The sequence below is a fragment of the Culex pipiens genome, chromosome 2, assembly GCF_016801865.2.
Source record: "Culex pipiens pallens isolate TS chromosome 2, TS_CPP_V2, whole genome shotgun sequence".
NCBI lineage: Eukaryota > Metazoa > Arthropoda > Insecta > Diptera > Culicidae > Culex > Culex pipiens.
Window position 1 is genome coordinate 65,981,530 of NC_068938.1, and position 18,722 is coordinate 66,000,251.

An 18,722-nucleotide genomic window follows, 5' to 3' on the forward strand; every position below is an offset into this window, starting at 1 on the left:
GTTTTTTGACTTGGAAGACTGCATCAATTAACTGTTCGAATCATCATTCGTGAGGTTCTAAGTCCGTAATAATATCCTTTGAATGATTTCCAGCACATCATTATGGCAAATTCTGGTACTGTTCCTTTCATGTAAACGCCATTAAGATTGCTAAAACGAAAGAATTTTTTAAATAGATGTGATCACTTGTAATTTCGAAGCATTCCAACACTACCTAGTATGACAAGATGCATACCACCATGCGCCCTGATATTTATTAGCGCAATATCTATCTTTAACACTATTATTATTCTGATCCAGTGTAGAAAACTTCATCCCAGCGTGTCCACCCATCGAATCTCCGGCCGTTCCGGAGTAATTTCCAACACTTTTCAGCATATACTTCTCCTCGGGACCTGCCACCAAAAAATTGCTATACCTGGCAATCGCGGTGTAACCTTCCCAGTCTTCCATCAAAACCACCAACTCGTACTTTTTCGAATACGTCAACTCGTGGATCTTCTTCAACCCTAGCCAAAACTCGCCCTCCATGCTGCCAAACCCATCCTCGTACTGCTTCCAACCCCGGTAGAAATTGACCGATCCATCGAAGCGATTCTGAATCACAGTCCAGCCGCCACTCTCAAAGTCCTGATCGCAGAACACGTCGAACGGTTGTCCAAAACCAGGCTGGGGAAGTATCGTTTGAACCCCGGAAGGGTGATCTCGAGCCTCAGCGCAAGATTGTGGCAGTTTGAAAATACCGGAATTGCTGTTGGTAAGATTTAAACTGTTGCGTTGTTGGTTGATATTTGCTTAAAAATATACTTTTTTAAATTTCACAAACCTCAATTCTGCGTTCGAACTTCCAACTATGGTTAAAACAGTGAGCACCAGCAGTATCTTTGATTGTTCCATTCTGAATGAATTCAATTTCGTGTCTTAGGTTGATTTTATAATAAATTTTTTATATTTTCTCTGCAGTGCAGGGTTTGTTATCAGCAAACCGTTTAGTTAAGTTTGATTTGGATCAGTTTAGATCAATTTATACACAATGTGGAGAGATGTTGAACAGAATACGTCTTTGTTTCTTTCGATAAGATAAGTTTGGTTTATTTTAAAAGCAAACCACATTGTTTCAGGAACATCACGTGGAAATACAAATAAAATAGGAACAAGGGCAAGTGAGGATGGTGATTATTTTAAGAATGATTTGTATTTTCTCTTCAGTCTTGGAATTCCCTTGAGACCGTGTTCTCCAACTCAGTAAAAACACTACAATCAAGCTGAATAATTTTTAAAATATTTTAGAAATTACAAAGACATGTTTAATAACATTGATTCCAATAAGGTTGTGCAAATATTTTTCAAAGTTTTTGTAGTGTTATTTCATTTTTTTATATTTTTAGTAAAGGCTAACAAACGCTCTCTACAGATACCGAATGTCATATGCCCTGCCCACTACACAAAGTAGGTCACCCACTTCAAACATTTGCTTTTAAATTCAAAGGATGCGTTGGTAGTTGAAGAAATTGATAGAAAAGCACTTCGTTATAGTTGTGCTATCTTGACGAACGTAGCAAATTTGGCATTACAGAAAAAAAACATACTTAATCCACCTATAGAATAGATCACACAAAAGATTCGAAAATATTTTTCATCTAAATAATAAATAAAGCAGTAGATGGTAGAAACCTGGATAGTCAATTATCTCGTATCAATCGATGCCTCTGTTCTCTCTTATGCTAACTAGATTGGAAACCAGCAAGCTTAGTACAAGAGAGCACAGAGGCATCGAAATAATAAATCGAGTTGAATTGAAATGCAACCAAGGGCAATCTTATGGGTCATTGATTAAGGTATGTCTGAAACTGAAAAATCAAATCATGCAAAAAATGACCTCCTGATTTTCCAACATTTTTATTGAGGAAACTGCTGCCGAAACCAAAATCTAGACATTGACGTGGCTTCGGTGTCTTGAGATAACCATTCCGAGCAACTTTTCTGAAGGACACAAAGCTCTAACTTCAAAGTTTTTAGCAGGGCTGTGGAGTCGGAGTCGGAGTCGTCAAAACTCTAATAGCTGGAGTCGGAGTTGGAGCCGGAGTCGTAAATTTCTGATAGATTCGGAGTCGGAGCTGGAGTTGGAGTTGTCAAAAAAAATTATATGATATACGAACTTATTTATTGTTCAATTTTTTTTTATAATTCATTGTAATTCCAATTTTTTATATTTAAATTTATTTATTGAATTGCGTGCACTGCGTTGAAATATTTTTTGCTTAATTTATTTTTTGGTTCAAGATACCATGATGTTTTCGAAGCATTTTTATTGTGATTGGAAAGCTTATGTGGAAATAATTATGTTTTTAAAAAATTATCAACTATTATATCAATCTTCTACTTGGAACGCAACATGCTCATTTTGTATGTAAATAAAAACAAATCAATGTGTCGTGCTGAAAACATTTCAAGATGACAAAAAATATGGGTAAGTCTCTACCAACTCACACGAAATCGGGAAAAATTGCCCCGACCCCTCTTCGATTTGCGTGAAACTTTGTCCTAAGGGGTAACTTTTGTCCCTGATCACGAATCCGAGGTCCGTTTTTGATATCTCGTGACGGAGGGGCGGTACGACCCCTTACATTTTTGAACATGCGAAAAAGGAGGTATTTTTCAATAATTTGCAGCCCGAAACGGTGATGAGATAGAAATTTGGTGTCAAAGGAATTTTTATGTAAAGTTAGACGCCCGATTTGATGGCGTACTCAAAATTCCGAAAAAACGTATTTTCATCGAAAAAAACACTAAAAAAGTTTTAAAAATTCTCCCATTTTCCGTTACTCGACTGTAAAAAATTTTGGAACATGTCATTTTATGGGAAATTTAATGTACTTTTCGAATCTACATTGACCCGGAAGGGTCATTTTTTCATTTAGAACACAATTTTTCATTTTAAAATTTCGTGTTTTTTCTAACTTTGCAGGGTTAAATTTTAGAGTGTAACAATGTTCTACAAAGTTGTAGAGCAGACACTTACAAAAATTTTCATGTGTAGACATAAGGGGTTTGCTTATAAACATCACGAGTTATCGCGATTTTACGAAAAAAAAGTTTTGAAAAAGTTACTTTTTGCAATTCCTTCGTGAAACTACTCACTTTTCCTGTCATTCTTGAACGACGAAATAGCCTACTTTTCTGTACCAAAAATAACAGAATCGAATAGCAACACTTTTCAAAATAAATGCTGAAAAGTTCTTCTTTTCAGCACTCAAATGGGTGCTGAAAAGTTGAACTTTTCAGCACTTGTTTCGAAAAGTAACACTTTTCAACATTTTTTTGATTTAAACGATTTATTGACAAAATACATGAAAATTTGACTTAAAATTTCACTCAGTGTGTGTTTTTTGGAATTGCAAAAAATGTTGTATGAAACTCGTTTCAAAACTTGATTTTTTCAGCACTCTTCGTATTTATCCAACTCGGTGAACCTCGTTGGATAAATGTACGACTCGTGCTGAAAAAATCCTCTTTTTGCAACTTGTTGCATAAACTACTATTTTGCGTTTCTTTTTGTTTCGTCGTCCGTGTCTGTCGCGGGTGACCATGAACGGCCATGATCGATGACGACCAACTTTTTCAAAACTTTTTTTCGTAAAATCGCGATAACTCGTGATGTTTATTAGCAAACCCCTTATGTCTGTATATCAAATTTTTTGTAGTTGTCTGCTCTACAACTTTGTACAACATTGTTACACTCTAAAAAATAACCCTGCAAAGTTAAAAAAACACGAAATTTTAAAATGAAAAATTTTGTTCTACATGAAAAAATGACTCTTCTGGGTCAATGAAGATTCGAAAAGTACATTAAATTTCCCATAAATTGACATGTTCCAAAATTTTTTACAGTCAAGTTACGGAAAATGGGAGAATTTTTAAAACTTTTTTAGTGTTTTTTTCGATGAAAAATACGTTTTTTCGGAATTCTAAGTACGCCATCAAATCGGGCGTCTAATTTTACATGAAAGTCCCTTTGACACCAAATTTCTATCTCATCACCGTTTCGGGCTGCAAATTATTGAAAAACACCTCTTTTTTCGCATGTTCAAAAAATGGAAGGGGTCGTACCGCCCCTCCGTCACGAGATATCAAAAAACGGACCTCGGATTCGTGATCAGGGACAAAAGTTACCCCTTAGGACAAAGTTTCACGCAAATCGAAGAGGGGTCGGGGCAACTGCTGTGTGAGTTGGCGGAGAATTACCCATATCGAATATAAGTTGCAACTAATTTTGTCATTGAATTTATTAGATATGTCGATTACCTCAATGTTTACAATTTCTCTACAAAACTCTTAAAGTGTTGATCCTTAAATAATATCGTTGAACAAGTCTAGTTTTTTTAAATGCCTTAAATTGGGGTGATATAATTGATATAATTTAATTTATTTTTCAAATATTAGAATTTTCTCATGATTTGTATGTTTAAAGTGTGTACTGGGCTGGATCACACAATGTCCATGTACATCTTCTCAAATAAATTTAAAAAAAAGCTTTAAAAAAAGTGAAATTAGAAATTGTTCATTTCAAAACCATGGTATCTTTGATAGTTACTGTACACCAATTTTTCATTACTGAATTTAGTTAAATTTACTGAAATCTTCACTACTGAAGTTTTCAGTAAATGAAAACTTGCCGAAAAAAAACAATTGAAAATTTTTGTAGCTAGCTAATCAACTTAAAAAAATTGATGTTAATTTAAAGTAGTTAAATAAAATGTTCCATTGTTTCAAACAACAAAATTCAAATTTACTCAGAAAATTATTGTGATGAAATTTTTTTTTTAATATTTAAAGTACAGATAAGGTGTCGTAGTCGGAATCGGAGCCGGAGCCAACAAGTTTTGGAAAGCTGGAGTTGGAGTCGGCTAGAGTTGGTAGGCCGGATTCGGAGTCGGAGCCGGAGTCAACAATTTGTGGAAAGCCGGAGCCGGAGTCGGAGTCGGAGTCGGCTTAACTCAGAAAGCCGGAGCCTGAGTCGGAGTCGCTTGAAATATGACCCGACTCCGCAGCCCTGATCTAGACATTTTAAAAAATAAAGGAAAAAAGAATCGTCTTGATTGGTTGAGTTATACCCGGGAACCAGCGAGTTGAAGTTACCGTTTCAACTTTTTCGGAGCCTTGGGAGTTGGAATGTTAAATGGAAGTTATAGACAAAATACGACCAAAAGGATGCCATTTTAGAATGTGAACAACTGAAGCTCTTGAAAGCAGAGGAGATTTATCATAGAAACCCAAAATATGCTCAAAAATCTATTTCTTAAAAAATTGGCTCAAATCTGAGGGCAGGTTTAAATTCAGCGGGAAAAATTACGTAGAAAAACTTAAAGTTGAACAATAACATTAAACCCAGATTTACTACGTTCAAAAAACTGGTTTGCGCAGGTTTGCTCTGTTGCTTTCTCTAAATTTGATCGTAGAAGGCGTAGATTACGAGAAAAATGTTGATGACTTCGACAAATTAGTTGGGATGGTAGGCCCAACAATCGTCTAGAAGAATCTCTCTCTCTCTCCCTCTTTCATTCTGTAATCTCCAAGAGTCACAAGCTATGCATGTTACTAAATTTTGAATTGACCTTTCTAAATCTATCTTCGTCATATGGAGAGTTTGAGTCAGAAGAAATGTCATTTTAATGTTTGGCTCCATAAGGTTTGCTGGTAGCAGGCGTGCGATGTACCTGCGATGTACTACAAAGTGGAACCAAAAATCAACTGGCAGTAGTGACTCTGTCTTACTCTGTGGTTTGATGCTCGATTTAAGCTCCAAAACTATTATTTAGGCTATCAACTTAGCAGCAACAGCACCGCCTCAAGTAATCACGCAAATTTATGCCACTTACTGACCAAAAAGATCAAATTTAATGCACTTTTGTTTGATCATAATTTCTATTTTGCGAGACCATTTCTCGTCATTTTGGTGGCACACACATCCACACGCAAGATCAGAGGTTAACTGCTTAACGAAAGTCGCCATCAATATCTTTTCACTTGCGCTAACGATTTCAAAGCGCTTAAGATATAAAATTGCTCCCAACTACCGGCAACATGTTCTTTTGCACATTAGTTAGTTACTCACTTGAAAACTAATCCCAAAAAATGTAAATAATTAGCAAGCAACATCAAAAAAACAAACGTGCTAAGTCTTCTGACGTTTGAATTTTGAATACCCATTCCAATCGAAGGCTGAAGAAAACCGAGCGAGAAGCGAAGGCAAATAAAGAACAAAGGGTGGCCACCAACACCATCAACATGCTGGTGCAGCACCTGTTGGAGTGAGCAACTTTTCGTGAGCGTTCGCTTAAAATTTCATCAATTTTGGCAGCACTAAGCAGATCCAAAAGAGCGCTGGAAGAAAAAAAGAACTAAGCTGAAAATAGAAAATTGGGCGTGGCCCAATGCACTCGACTGATTAGAATGCATTTTTGAAATATTTTTTTAAATGCTTTGCAAAGGAATAGCATAACTTTTAATAAAAGTGAAAATAAACTGAAATGTTCACAAAAAGTTGCTCTACTCGTTGGTGTACTTGGTTTTAGTGAATTTCAAGGAACAATCCAGATTATCCAGCATTATTCAAACACGACCGCTTATTAGGCTTAAAATGGGCATATTTTCCCTATTTCATGTAACAAATCGTCAGTTTTTGATTTCTGTATTTTTTAAAAAGCAAAATTTACACCCGCAAATCAACTCGGTGTTTTGAGAAAAATGCTCAGAAAGTTTGACGCACGGCAAAATGTTCAGCTTAAAATCGTCTCTTACTCAGTTTAATCATGTAATATCTTCATGAAAATTTCAGGACTGATTGAAAATCACTTTTTTAGTGGATTCAATAAATTTTCTGTAATATGAAATTTTGTGATTTTCAACATGTAGGTATGTAACCCCTTAATGCAATAGTGGTGGTAATTTTTTAAGTGAATCAGTACAAAGAACCGGAAGCGTAGGGTATGCGTTTGCTTTTTATATATTTGCTATCTTATCTAGACTCATGATTGCATCTTTATATTTTAGAAACCTCAACGGGCTTTACATGAAAGGAGCAGTCACGACATATGCCAATATGATGTGCTGGAAAACTTTTAAAGGATACAATTATGGTCTCAGAAGATCTCGCATGCTGATTCGACCTGTGGATTGAGGCTGAGTTTGCGTAGCGCGGTGTTCAAGCATGAATCTGTTATTTGGAATAGAATAAAATAGTTTTAATACAGAACTTAACTTCCCTCAACAATAAATGTCTATAACAAACAATGAATATATCAGTTTTAAAGTAATGAGTATCTATGACGGTCAGAGAAGGTGAGATTTTGAACGAATTATCGTTATGCTTTAGGAAATAAAGATTTTTGAAGTAATCATCCCAGCATTCTGAACTGTACAAAATACTTCCGAACGCAGTTATATTGATGTGGACTTTTCTGAAATAATAGGTACATGGAAAACAATTGGTCGGTTTTTGATTTTACCTTTTTCACAAAAATAAACTTCCCAAAACCCATATTTTTTAACAAAAAGATACGAAAATCGCAAGTTTTGAGTCATAGAGTAGTATGAACAAATATTTTGCCATCAAGTTTTGACTTTTTCGATTTAAAAGTTATTGAAAGAGTTTTTTAATTTGGACGAGCACTACGGGAAAACTGATAATTGCATTCAGTTGCTGAGAGATATTACGTTTTTATGGTGGAAAGTCCTAACTTTACAAGCCATTTCTACAATATATTAATTTAGAGCTCAGTAGGCATTGAAATTTGATTGTTATTTTTTTTTTTGACGTACGACTATGTCTCTTCACTCAAACCCCGATGGTTTGATACCAACTGTTGTCAAACGAACGGGGTCACTTTTTAGTTTGACACCCCTTTTACACGGAGTGCACACACGCTACCAAACGTTTCTTTTGATAGTGTGCGTGAGCGCCGTGTAAAAAGTGACAGTTAGTTGTACGGTTTTCTCTTAGGAAAATGCATTTTAAAAATGAGGTTTATCAAAAATCTCAAAAAGTGCCACGGGCGCGGAAGTGAAGCAAAAACAGCCCAGATGCCTAATACGAGCAGATTTGGTGAAGCGACCTTCATGTCGGAAGGACTGTGCAGGCCTAACTCGAGGAGAAGTATGAAGTTTGGGGTGAATTTTTCATACATTTTTAGACAGAGCCGAATGGGTTTTCTCCAAAGTTTGTATGGAGAATTAGGGCGATTCGTCGGTGTTACATACAAGCAAAAATTGCATGCAATATGTGGGAGTAGCGCACAGCGGAAAATTCAAAGTGCACGTGATTCTGGGGACCTCAAACTTCATACTTCCCTTCGAGTTGAGCCTGCGAAGAAGTTTTGTTGGTCGGTGTAAAATACGTTTATTTCACTTTAGCAGTTTGGACCTCATGCCTCAAATTCCCGTTACAGTATTTCATATTGGAATTCCATATAAACTGCAGTTATGTTATTTTGCGCTGAGTAAAAACTATTTGACAGCTCTGATCATCATTCTTGAGGTTTTAAGCCCATAATAATATCCTTTGAACGACTTCCAGCACATCATTACAGCAAAATCCGGAACTGTTCCTTTCATATAAGCCCCATTAAGGTTGCTAAAAAGTAAGGAAATTAAATCATATTCACACGAGTTTTCACATCAGTAATTACCTTTGGTGACACACCGCATACCACCACGCCCCTTGATACATAACGGCACAGGCTCCATCTTCATGCGTGTCGTTATCCACATCCAAGGTGGAAAACTTCATTCCAACCTGAAAACTCAGCGAATCTCCCGCCGTCCCGGAGTAATTTCCAACACTTTTCAGCGTATAATTCTCCTCGGGACCTGCCACCGAAAATCGACTGTATCTTGCAACCGCCCGGTAACCTTCCCAATCGTCCATCAAAACCACCAACTCGTACTTTTTCGAATACGTCAGCTCGTGGATCTTCTTCAACCCTAGCCAAAACTCGCCCTCCATGCTGCCAAACCCATCCTCGTACTGCTTCCAACCCCGGTAGAAGTTGACCGATCCATCGTAGCGATTCTGAATCACGGTCCAGCCACCACCTTCGTAGTCCTGATCGCAGTACACACCAAACGGCTCACCAAAGCCCGGCTGGGGCTGGATGATCTGGATGCCCGAGGGACGATCACGGGAATCGGCACAGCACTGCGGCAGGTTGAAGTACTTGGCCTTAGTCTCGGTCAGGTTGCTACTGAAATGTTTTTGTATTTAGTTGATTTAATAGCTTGAAATTGGCTTGAAACGTACTTTTCTTGACACAAACCTGCATTCTCCGAATGCAACTTGAACTACTGTCAAAAGAACGAACAGTGTCGCCGTTGTAATTAACTGTGTCATCTTGAATGAATGAAGTTGGGTGACTCTTGATTATAAATTTATATAGAATTTAAGTATCCAATCTTCAAGAGCCTCTTATGTCATTCCCTCATGATAAGATAAGATCTATCAAAGGCTAATACGATTCTCGTGTTTCCGGTCTTCAGTTTAACTTAAGTGAATCACTTATTGTTAGAACAGTAAACCTATTCGTAGTACGACGTTATGAGCACGTAAACAACTACAATGGAAAGGTAACAAATGAATAAAATCAAATTAAAAATATTACATGTATTGTTAGATACTTTAATGTTGTGTACTGTAAACTGGGGTCAATCGGGACACATGGGGCGAATTGGGACAGCAGTTTTAACCATGTTGGAGCACAATATTTTGATTTTTCTGGTTGGTTTCGGTTAGAACAGACTCAGGCCAACAAAATGTGTACATCCATTTCCAAATTTAAAAGCTTTAAGTGCTCTAAAAACTGCTGTCCCTATTCAGACTGTAGTCCCGATTCACCCCAGATTACGGTACTACATATTATGTTTTTTTTTATTTCGTAATACATCGGTTACAGTACAGTGCCATCCCATTTTTGGCGACGCGGCTTTTCGGCACATTTCGTCTCTCAAACATGTCAAATGAATAAGACAAACTTACTTTTATTCTTATCGAAAACCATGTACAAACTAATTTTAAATAAAAAAAAATGAGGAAATCTTCTCTCAAAATCAGCAGTCTAGTGTCTGTAGGTCAGTCTCCCACCCAAAATATCACATCCATTAATCTCAGACAGCACAGTTTATGTCACCAAATCGTACTTCTCAATCAACAGCAGCAAGGGAACGCCCCCTAAACTACGAGATCATTAAATTTCCAAAGAAACAACAATCCACATTGAACCACCTACGTCCTTTGCGGACAACCCCCAACCCGACCATCATTGCTCGGCTATAACTTACATTATCGGCCCGGAAGGCCAGCTGCAGCCGCTGGGTCACGACGATGGCCGTGCGCTTCTGGCGGGCCAACATCCGCCGGATGCCGTGGTCGAAGACGAACCGGGCCACTTCGTTGTCCAGCGAGGACAGCGGATCGTCCTGTAAATGAGCATCACCACCCCAAGAGAGGAAGAGTTATTGTTGGCTAATCTAATCTGTTGATCGTTGTGAGGATATGTTGGTGTGTGTTTGTGCTAGGTGTTTATGTTTGACATCTTGGGCATGCTCTCTTGTCGCAAATGGCATTTAGATAAGAATAAGTCTTCATTTTGTACTGAAGTTATTCTCTGTCCCCAACTTCTTGAATATTTCCGTGAAACTGCTTTAAGAGAAAATTGTGTTTCCTGGCCACGAATCCAAGGTCCACTTTTTGATATTTTGTGACGGTGGAGCGATACGACCCCTTCCATTTTCTGGATTTTAAATAAGAATCGATTAAAACAGTTCGGTGTAGAGCATTTCCATGCCAAATAGGGAATCGATTGTACCCGACCCTCTCCGATATCAATGAAAATTTGTGGACATAACGCTTATTTGTGTGTATAATGAGCCAGTGTTCTCGAGAATTACATGTTAAAATGGCGTAAGCTATTTAAATAATTTTGCATTTCGTTATTTAAATATTACTGTATCTCGAAGCCGTCGTATCGTATTAAGAAGTGGTCAAAGACAAGCTTGTAGAAAATTGGACGGGCTTTTCGCTGAAAACATTCCGCTTCTATGAGTGAGAACCTAACAATGCCGTTCTCGACATTTAATGACAGTTACAACAAATGGCAAACTCAAAAATGAAAAAAAATCCTAATGGTCAAATAACTTTTCTGGGTTATTGCAGATTTCAAAACAATATCAAATTCTTCAAAAATAGCATGTCTCATGGAAATAGCAAAGTTTAAGGTTATAATCAGGTCTGCTAACAAAAAAATTTCATGGAAAAAAACAATAATTTTTAAATATTTTTTTCAAAAAATTTAACGTTTCAATGGAGATTGTAGAGCATTCAGCTGAAATCAATTTCAATGCATTTCCCAAATTATTTATAGTTTTTTTAGTTGTTTTAATTGTTGTTTTCCTCAAACCTTACATATTTTAAATACTAATTATTGCAAAATAACTGAACTAGGGGAAATATACCCATTTTAAGCCTAATATGCGGTCGTGTTTGAATGATGCAGGATAATTTGGAGTGTACCTTGAAGTTTTCTAAAACTAAGTACACCAACGAGTAGAGCAACTTTTTGTGAACATTTCTGTTTATTTTCACTTTTATTAAAAGTTATGCTATACCTTTTACAGGCATTTAAAAAAAATATTTCCCAAACGCATTCTAATCAGTTGAGTGCATTAGGCCACGCGCATTTTCCTAATTTCAGCTTAGAAATTATGATCAAAAGTGCATTAAATTTGATCTTTTTGGCCAGTAAATGGCATAAATTTGCGTGCTTACTTGAGGCGGTGCTGTTGCTGGTAAGTTTATAGCCTAAATAGTATTTTTGGAGCTTTAATCGAGCATCAAACTCTTCATATGACGAAGATAGGTTTTTGATTAGAAAGGGTATATTTCCCCTAGTGTGCATTCAATGCACTTTGGCTTGTTATTTAAATATAAATATTTTCTTTGGTTTTTTTTAGTTTTTTTTAGAAAAGTTCAGTTGCAGTCAAAAGTTTTTTCCTCTCATTTTTCAAATTTCGAACGGTGGACAAAAACTTGAAATAAAATTTGTTAGGGCCTTACACATTTTCGAATGTTTTCATAGCACTACAAGAACAGCTCCCAAATTTGAATAGAAACTCGTGCGAAAGCAAAATAGTTACTTTTTCATAAGCAATCAATTGAAATAGTTCAAACCATAAAACGCAAATAGAAAATTGCTCAGACGCAATAGAAATTTGCTATTAAAGTTGACTCAACACGTTATTTCATAAATTGCATCAATTTTAAGTGATGGTAATTTCTTTGCTATTTTTTTAAATTTTCAAAAGTATTTTTTGGATGGTACTTTTCCTTCATGAAATATTTTTTAGTTGCAAATAAATGAAGAATATACAACAATCCAACAGTTTGCAAAGTTATTTTCAATTGAAAAGTTACTTTTTAGTTTTGCCCTCAAAACGAATTAAAAAATGTGCTTTGGCAAATAAAAAATATTCATAACGTTAGCTCCACATTTTGCACAATCCAAAACTTTTGCACAAAAGATGAACATAAAAATTAATCGAAAATAAAAAATGTATTTTCTGTTTTTGGGAATCAAGTTTTTAGTGAAAATAAAAAAAAGGAAAATAATTGTTTTTGCGTAAACCTATTTTTTCTAAACAGTCTCAATAATAACCTACAACTCTAGATTTTTTTCATTATGTCCTATAAACATAATAAACACAATAGCTTATTGGACCATTTAAAAAAACTCTAGAACTATGCCGAAAAAACCAAATCGATCAGAAAATCCATTCTCAAGGTATAGATTTTGGCAATTTCACTCAACAATTTTGTATGACCAACTAGAATGATTGTATGGTGACTTTTATGGAAAACTATGCAAATGTCTTTCTTTGGCGAATGTAGCGAATTACTCGTATATGAAACATTTCTAGAAATTAAAAAAATAGTTTCTATAAAACTTTGAAGCGAATCTCCACGAAAACTGTAAATGAATGTTATTTGTATTGTTATGTAGTATGGAAATTTTTCTAGCAATAAATATCAACCTCACAAAAAAAATAAAAAATCTATATAAAATGAATAACAAAATTTTCACTTATATTATAAATCGTATCTCAGAGTATCGAAAACCTAACTTCAACATTTTTTGATATGTTATGTGAAATTTTCCGAGGAATCCGATAAAAATATTCTCTTTGGTCCCGAGACCTTCAAAACAGCATTTTAAGTTTTCATACGACCTTTTCAAATGTTAAGCTAGATTTTTGAAACTTCTTACTATTTTTCCCAAATAGCCAAACTAATCACCTTTCTTTTGCATCTAGGACAGCTAAAATCGGATAAAATGGCGCGGAGATATGACTTATTGAAAAAATTGGTTTTTGCGAAAATCGACGAAAATTGCCATTTTTCGAACCACCCTAACACGGCGTTGGTCACCCTAAAAAAGTAAAGTAAAAAAAGTATGTTAATTTGTGAGGATGAATATTTCCTCTTTAAATATGTTATTTTAATTCAGTTTAGACTGAAAAAGTTATGCATTCCACACAGAAAAAAAAAATAGAGAATATACTCGACACGGAAAAAATGAACTACATGTAAACTCAGTTGATGTTAACTTGAGATCCAACGTAAGTGGTTGAATCAAACGTAAAATCATGTTCTTACGTATAATTTGTTGCAAATTTACATCAAATTGCATTTAAATTTAATTGTTCAATGACATGCAGTAATGTTTAAAAAAGCAAAAAAAAAATGTTTTGTTCATGATTCGATTATCCGAATCGGATTCGGATAATCGAACTTCGGATAATCGAGGCTTCGGATAATCGAGTCTGGACTGTATTTCACAAGAAAAGTGGTAAAACTACACATTTGTTCAAACATGAACGATGATTTTTTTTCTGCTCATTTTTGCATTTTTTCAATGGTCATAAAATGATCAACATGAATTTCACAGATCGCATACTTTGAGACACAAAAATGCTTTCTTTTGCTGGACCGTATAAATAACACAAATGTGTACAATTGCGACAAGAGAGCACCCCGTCCAACTAACCCGTTGTGTGTCATCCTCCCCGTCCAAAACCAGCTTCACCTACCATAATGACCAGCCGGGCCGGCGAGTAGAGGGCCCGGGCGATGGCGATGCGCTGCCGTTGGCCGCCGGACAGCTTAATTCCCCGCTCGCCAATCTCGGCCAGATCGCCGTCCGGCATCAGCTCGATGTCCGGTCGGAGGGCGCACGCACGGAGCACCCGGTCGTACCGGCGCGCCCTCAGCGGCTCCCCGAACAGGATGTTGTCCCGGACGGTGGCGTTCAGCAGCCAGGGACGCTGGGGGACGTACGCCACGGCGGGGGTGGAGGAGGTTCTGCGGGAGTGAATTACAAAATAACTTAGTTAAAAAATAAAGATTTTTTTAAAGCATTATAAACTAACAAAAAAAAATCAATGATTTCCCTTTAATTGCTTCAGCAATTTCTTCCATCACCCCGGTAGACGGAAGCTCCGTCCAGTTCACATCCATCACACGATGTAATCGATCTCCAGACGGTCATTTCTCAGGACCGCACACATCCGGTGTGGCACCTTGTTTATGGCATTTCAATGGGGGTCACTCCATCTGGTGCCATTAATTCTGACCCAACCAACCCACCAACCAGCCAAAGGGAAATGAAAAATCGAACCACATCGACAATCTTTTCCCTTTTTGCCAGATTGACCCATTTGACCGGAATCGGGCCCCCGGATTAAGTCGTCCTTCAATGCGTTTGACTTCGTAATTGAGTTGTGAGGACGTGAGTTAATTTATGGACGCCCTCTGGGAAGGAGGTGGGAACTTTAAGCCTACGAACCCATCTTCGAAATGCATTTCTGCATCAGTCTGGGCGCTGGGAACTCTATAGAACCAACTCTTGATTGCTCCCACTAGGCCAGCTGTGCTGCCGGCAGGAACTCTGGACGGGGTATTTGAAATTGGCAAGCAAAAGTTTTTTTTTCCGTTTCTATTTATTTTAAATTCGCGGAACTACTACTCTCTGTTGGTATTTATCTGTTGGCTGTCTGTACTTCATTTCCCTTCAGGGCAGGGATGCCAGGTTGCCAGATAAATCTGGCATTGCCAGTTTTTTTGAGTGGCAATTTGTAAAATTTTATTTTTTATTTCTTCCAGACATTGTTGAAATGAAGTATGATGTTTATTTTGTGAAGCTATAATGCATAAACAGTGAAAATACACCATTTTTGAACACTATTTCACTCATTACTTTGAGAAAAGTAGCTTGCCAGGTTTTTGCCAGTTTTTTTGCCAGATTATTTTCTGTTCAGACCTGGTAACCCTGCTTCAGGGTGACGAATCTAATTCTAAAATATAGAGACTCAAGAATTTTTTTGTTTTTAGTTTTTAGTTTTTGGGTAATTCTTTACCAACTCACACGAAATCGGGAAAAGTTGCCTCGACCCCTCTTCGATTTGCGTGAAACTTTGTCCTTAGGGGTAACTGTTGCCCCTGATCACGAATCCGAGGTCCGTTTTTTGATATCTCGTGACGGAGGGGCGGTACGACCCCTTCAATTTTTGAGCATGCGAAAAAAGAGGTGTTTTTCAATAATTTGCAGCCTGAAACGGTGATGAGATAGAAATTTGGTGTCAAAGGGACTTTTATGTAAAATTAGACGCCCGATTTGATGGCGTACTCAGAATTCCGAAAAAACATATTTTTCATCGAAAAAAAAAACACTAAAAAAGTTTATTGCAATTCCGTCGTGAAACTACTTACTTTTCCTGTCATTCTTGAACGACGAAATAGCCTTCTTTTCTGTACCAAAAATAACAGAATCGAATAGCAACACTTTTCAAAATAAATGCTGAAAAGTAACACTTTTCAACATTTTTTTGATTTAAACGGTTTATTGACAAAATACGTGAAAATTTGACTAAAAATTTCACTCAATGGGTGTTTTTCAGAATTGCAAAAAATGTTGTATGGAACTCGTTGCAAAACTTGATTTTTTCAGCACTCTTCGTATTTATCCAACTCGGTGAACCTCGTTGGATAAATGTACGACTCGTGCTGAAAAAATCCTCTTTTTGCAACTTGTTGCATAAACTACTATTAAAAATTCTCCCATTTTCCGTTACTCGACTGTAAAAAGTTTTGGAACATGTAATTTTAAGGGAAATTTAATGTACTTTACGAATCTACATGAACCAGAAGGGTCATTTTTTCATTTAGAACATTTTTTTTCATATTAAATATTCGTGTTTTTTTTTTTTCAAACTTTACAGGTGCATTTTTAAGAGTGTAAAAATGTTGTACAAAGTTGTAGAGCAGACAATTCCAAATTTTTGATGTATATAAATAAGGGGTTTGCTTATAAACATCACGATTCCCGCGATTTCACGAAAAAAAATTTTTGAAAAAATTTCTTTTTGTGTTTTTCTTTGTTTCGTCGTCTATGTCTGTCGCGGGTGAAGATGAACGGGCATGATCGACGACGAGCAACTTTTTCAAAAGTTTTTTTCGTAAAATCACGATAACTCGTGAATTTTATGAGCAAATCCCTTATGTATTTATATCAAAATTTTTGTAATTGTCTGCTTTACAACTTTGTAAAACACTGTTACACTCTAAAATGTAACCCTGCAAAGTTGGAAAAAACACGTAATTTTAAAATGAAAACTTTTGTTCTAAATGAAAAAATGACCCTTCTGGGTTATTTCAGATTCGAAAAGTACATTAAATTTCCCTTAAAATGACATGTTCCCAAAAAAATTTACAGTCGAGTAACGGAAAATGGGAGAATTTTTAAAACTTTTTTAGTGTTTTTTTCGATGAAAAATACGTTTTTTCGGAATTCTGAGTACGCCATCAAATTGTGCGTCTAATTTTACATAAATGTCCCTTTGACACAAAATTTCTATCTCATCACCGTTTCAGGTTGCAAATTATTGAAAAACACATATTTTTTCGCATGTTCAAAAATGAAAGGGCGCTCTCCGTCACGAGGTATCAAAAATCAGACCTCGGATTCGTGATCAGGGACAAAAGTTAACCCTTAGGACAAAGTTTCACACAAATCGAAGAGGGGTCGGGGCATCTGCTGTGTGAGTTGGCGGAGAATAACCCTTTTAGTTTTTAGTTTTTAGTTTTTAGTTTTTAGTTTTTAGTTTTTAGTTTTTAGTTTTTAGTTTTTAGTTTTTAGTTTTTAGTTTTTAGTTTTTAGTTTTTAGTTTTTAGTTTTTAGTTTTTAGTTTTTAGTTTTTAGTTTTTAGTTTTTAGTTTTTAGTTTTTAGTTTTTAGTTTTTAGTTTTTAGTTTTTAGTTTTTAGTTTTTAGTTTTTAGTTTTTAGTTTTTAGTTTTTAGTTTTTAGTTTTTAGTTTTTAGTTTTTAGTTTTTAGTTTTTAGTTTTTAGTTTTTAGTTTTTAGTTTTTAGTTTTTAGTTTTTAGTTTTTAGTTTTTAGTTTTTAGTTTTTAGTTTTTAGTTTTTAGTTTTTAGTTTTTAGTTTTTAGTTTTTAGTTTTTAGTTTTTAGTTTTTAGTTTTTAGTTTTTAGTTTTTAGTTTTTAGTTTTTAGTTTTTAGTTTTTAGTTTTTAGTTTTTAGTTTTTAGTTTTTAGTTTTTAGTTTTTAGTTTTTAGTTTTTAGTTTTTAGTTTTTAGTTTTTAGTTTTTAGTTTTTAGTTTTTAGTTTTTAGTTTTTAGTTTTTAGTTTTTAGTTTTTAGTTTTTAGTTTTTAGTTTTTAGTTTTTAGTTTTTAGTTTTTAGTTTTTAGTTTTTAGTTTTTAGTTTTTAGTTTTTAGTTTTTAGTTTTTAGTTTTTAGTTTTTAGTTTTTAGTTTTTAGTTTTTAGTTTTTAGTTTTTAGTTTTTAGTTTTTAGTTTTTAGTTTTTAGTTTTTAGTTTTTAGTTTTTAGTTTTTAGTTTTTAGTTTTTAGTTTTTAGTTTTTAGTTTTTAGTTTTTAGTTTTTAGTTTTTAGTTTTTAGTTTTTAGTTTTTAGTTTTTAGTTTTTAGTTTTTAGTTTTTAGTTTTTAGTTTTTAGTTTTTAGTTTTTAGTTTTTAGTTTTTAGTTTTTAGTTTTTAGTTTTTAGTTTTTAGTTTTTAGTTTTTAGTTTTTAGTTTTTAGTTTTTAGTTTTTAGTTTTTAGTTTTTAGTTTTTAGTTTTTAGTTTTTAGTTTTTAGTTTTTAGTTTTTAGTTTTTAGTTTTTAGTTTTTAGTTTTTAGTTTTTAGTTTTTAGTTTTTAGTTTTTAGTTTTTAGTTTTTAGTTTTAAGTTTTTAGTTTTTAGTTTTTAGTTTTTAGTTTTCAGTTTTTAGTTTTTAGTTAAATTTAATTTAAGAACTTCTAAGCCGTCACCCTGTACTCCAAACGCTAACCAGGAGGGTTGTTGCTCCACAGCCAGCGTCGATAGCAAGCAATCCACTAGATAAATGGAAAAACTTTGAAACATTTCCGCACGAAATAGTTGGCTGTACTTTGAAAAAATAAAATAGAAATAGACCCGCTCCGAGTACATCCCACACACACACAGAGCAACAACCAGATTGAATATTGATATCTACAGGCGGGAAACGCCACATCTGACAAAAACCTGATGCATGCGGTTTTTCCCATTGCTGGTGGGGATGAGCTTTTCGATTTTCAAATGTAATTTTCCGAAATTTTTGAACACCACAAAGTGAGCCTTAACAC

At 35.2% G+C, this 18,722-nt stretch overlaps 2 protein-coding genes across 2 annotated transcripts in view; both read right to left on the minus strand.

Moving 5' to 3' along the window:
* LOC120418429 (ATP-binding cassette sub-family C member Sur) overlaps positions 1 to 18,722 on the minus strand; it is a 303,151-nt gene that overhangs the window by 23,486 nt on the left and 260,943 nt on the right. Inside the window, exons 13-14 of the mRNA XM_052708136.1 lie at positions 14,137 to 14,407; positions 10,333 to 10,470 (exon numbers count right to left, since the gene is read on the minus strand). Of these exons, the coding sequence (XP_052564096.1) occupies positions 10,333 to 10,470; positions 14,137 to 14,407 (409 nt within the window). The remainder of the gene's footprint in view (positions 1 to 10,332; positions 10,471 to 14,136; positions 14,408 to 18,722) is intronic.
* LOC120418401 (microfibril-associated glycoprotein 4-like) lies at positions 6 to 9,447 on the minus strand. The gene is made up of 4 exons (XM_052708139.1): positions 9,315 to 9,447; positions 8,688 to 9,242; positions 215 to 697; positions 6 to 150 (listed from the first exon to the last, which is right to left on the minus strand). The coding sequence occupies exons 1-4, from the start codon at positions 9,386 to 9,388 to the stop codon at positions 24 to 26; spliced, it is 1,239 nt and encodes a 412-aa protein (XP_052564099.1). The 5' UTR covers positions 9,389 to 9,447; the 3' UTR covers positions 6 to 23.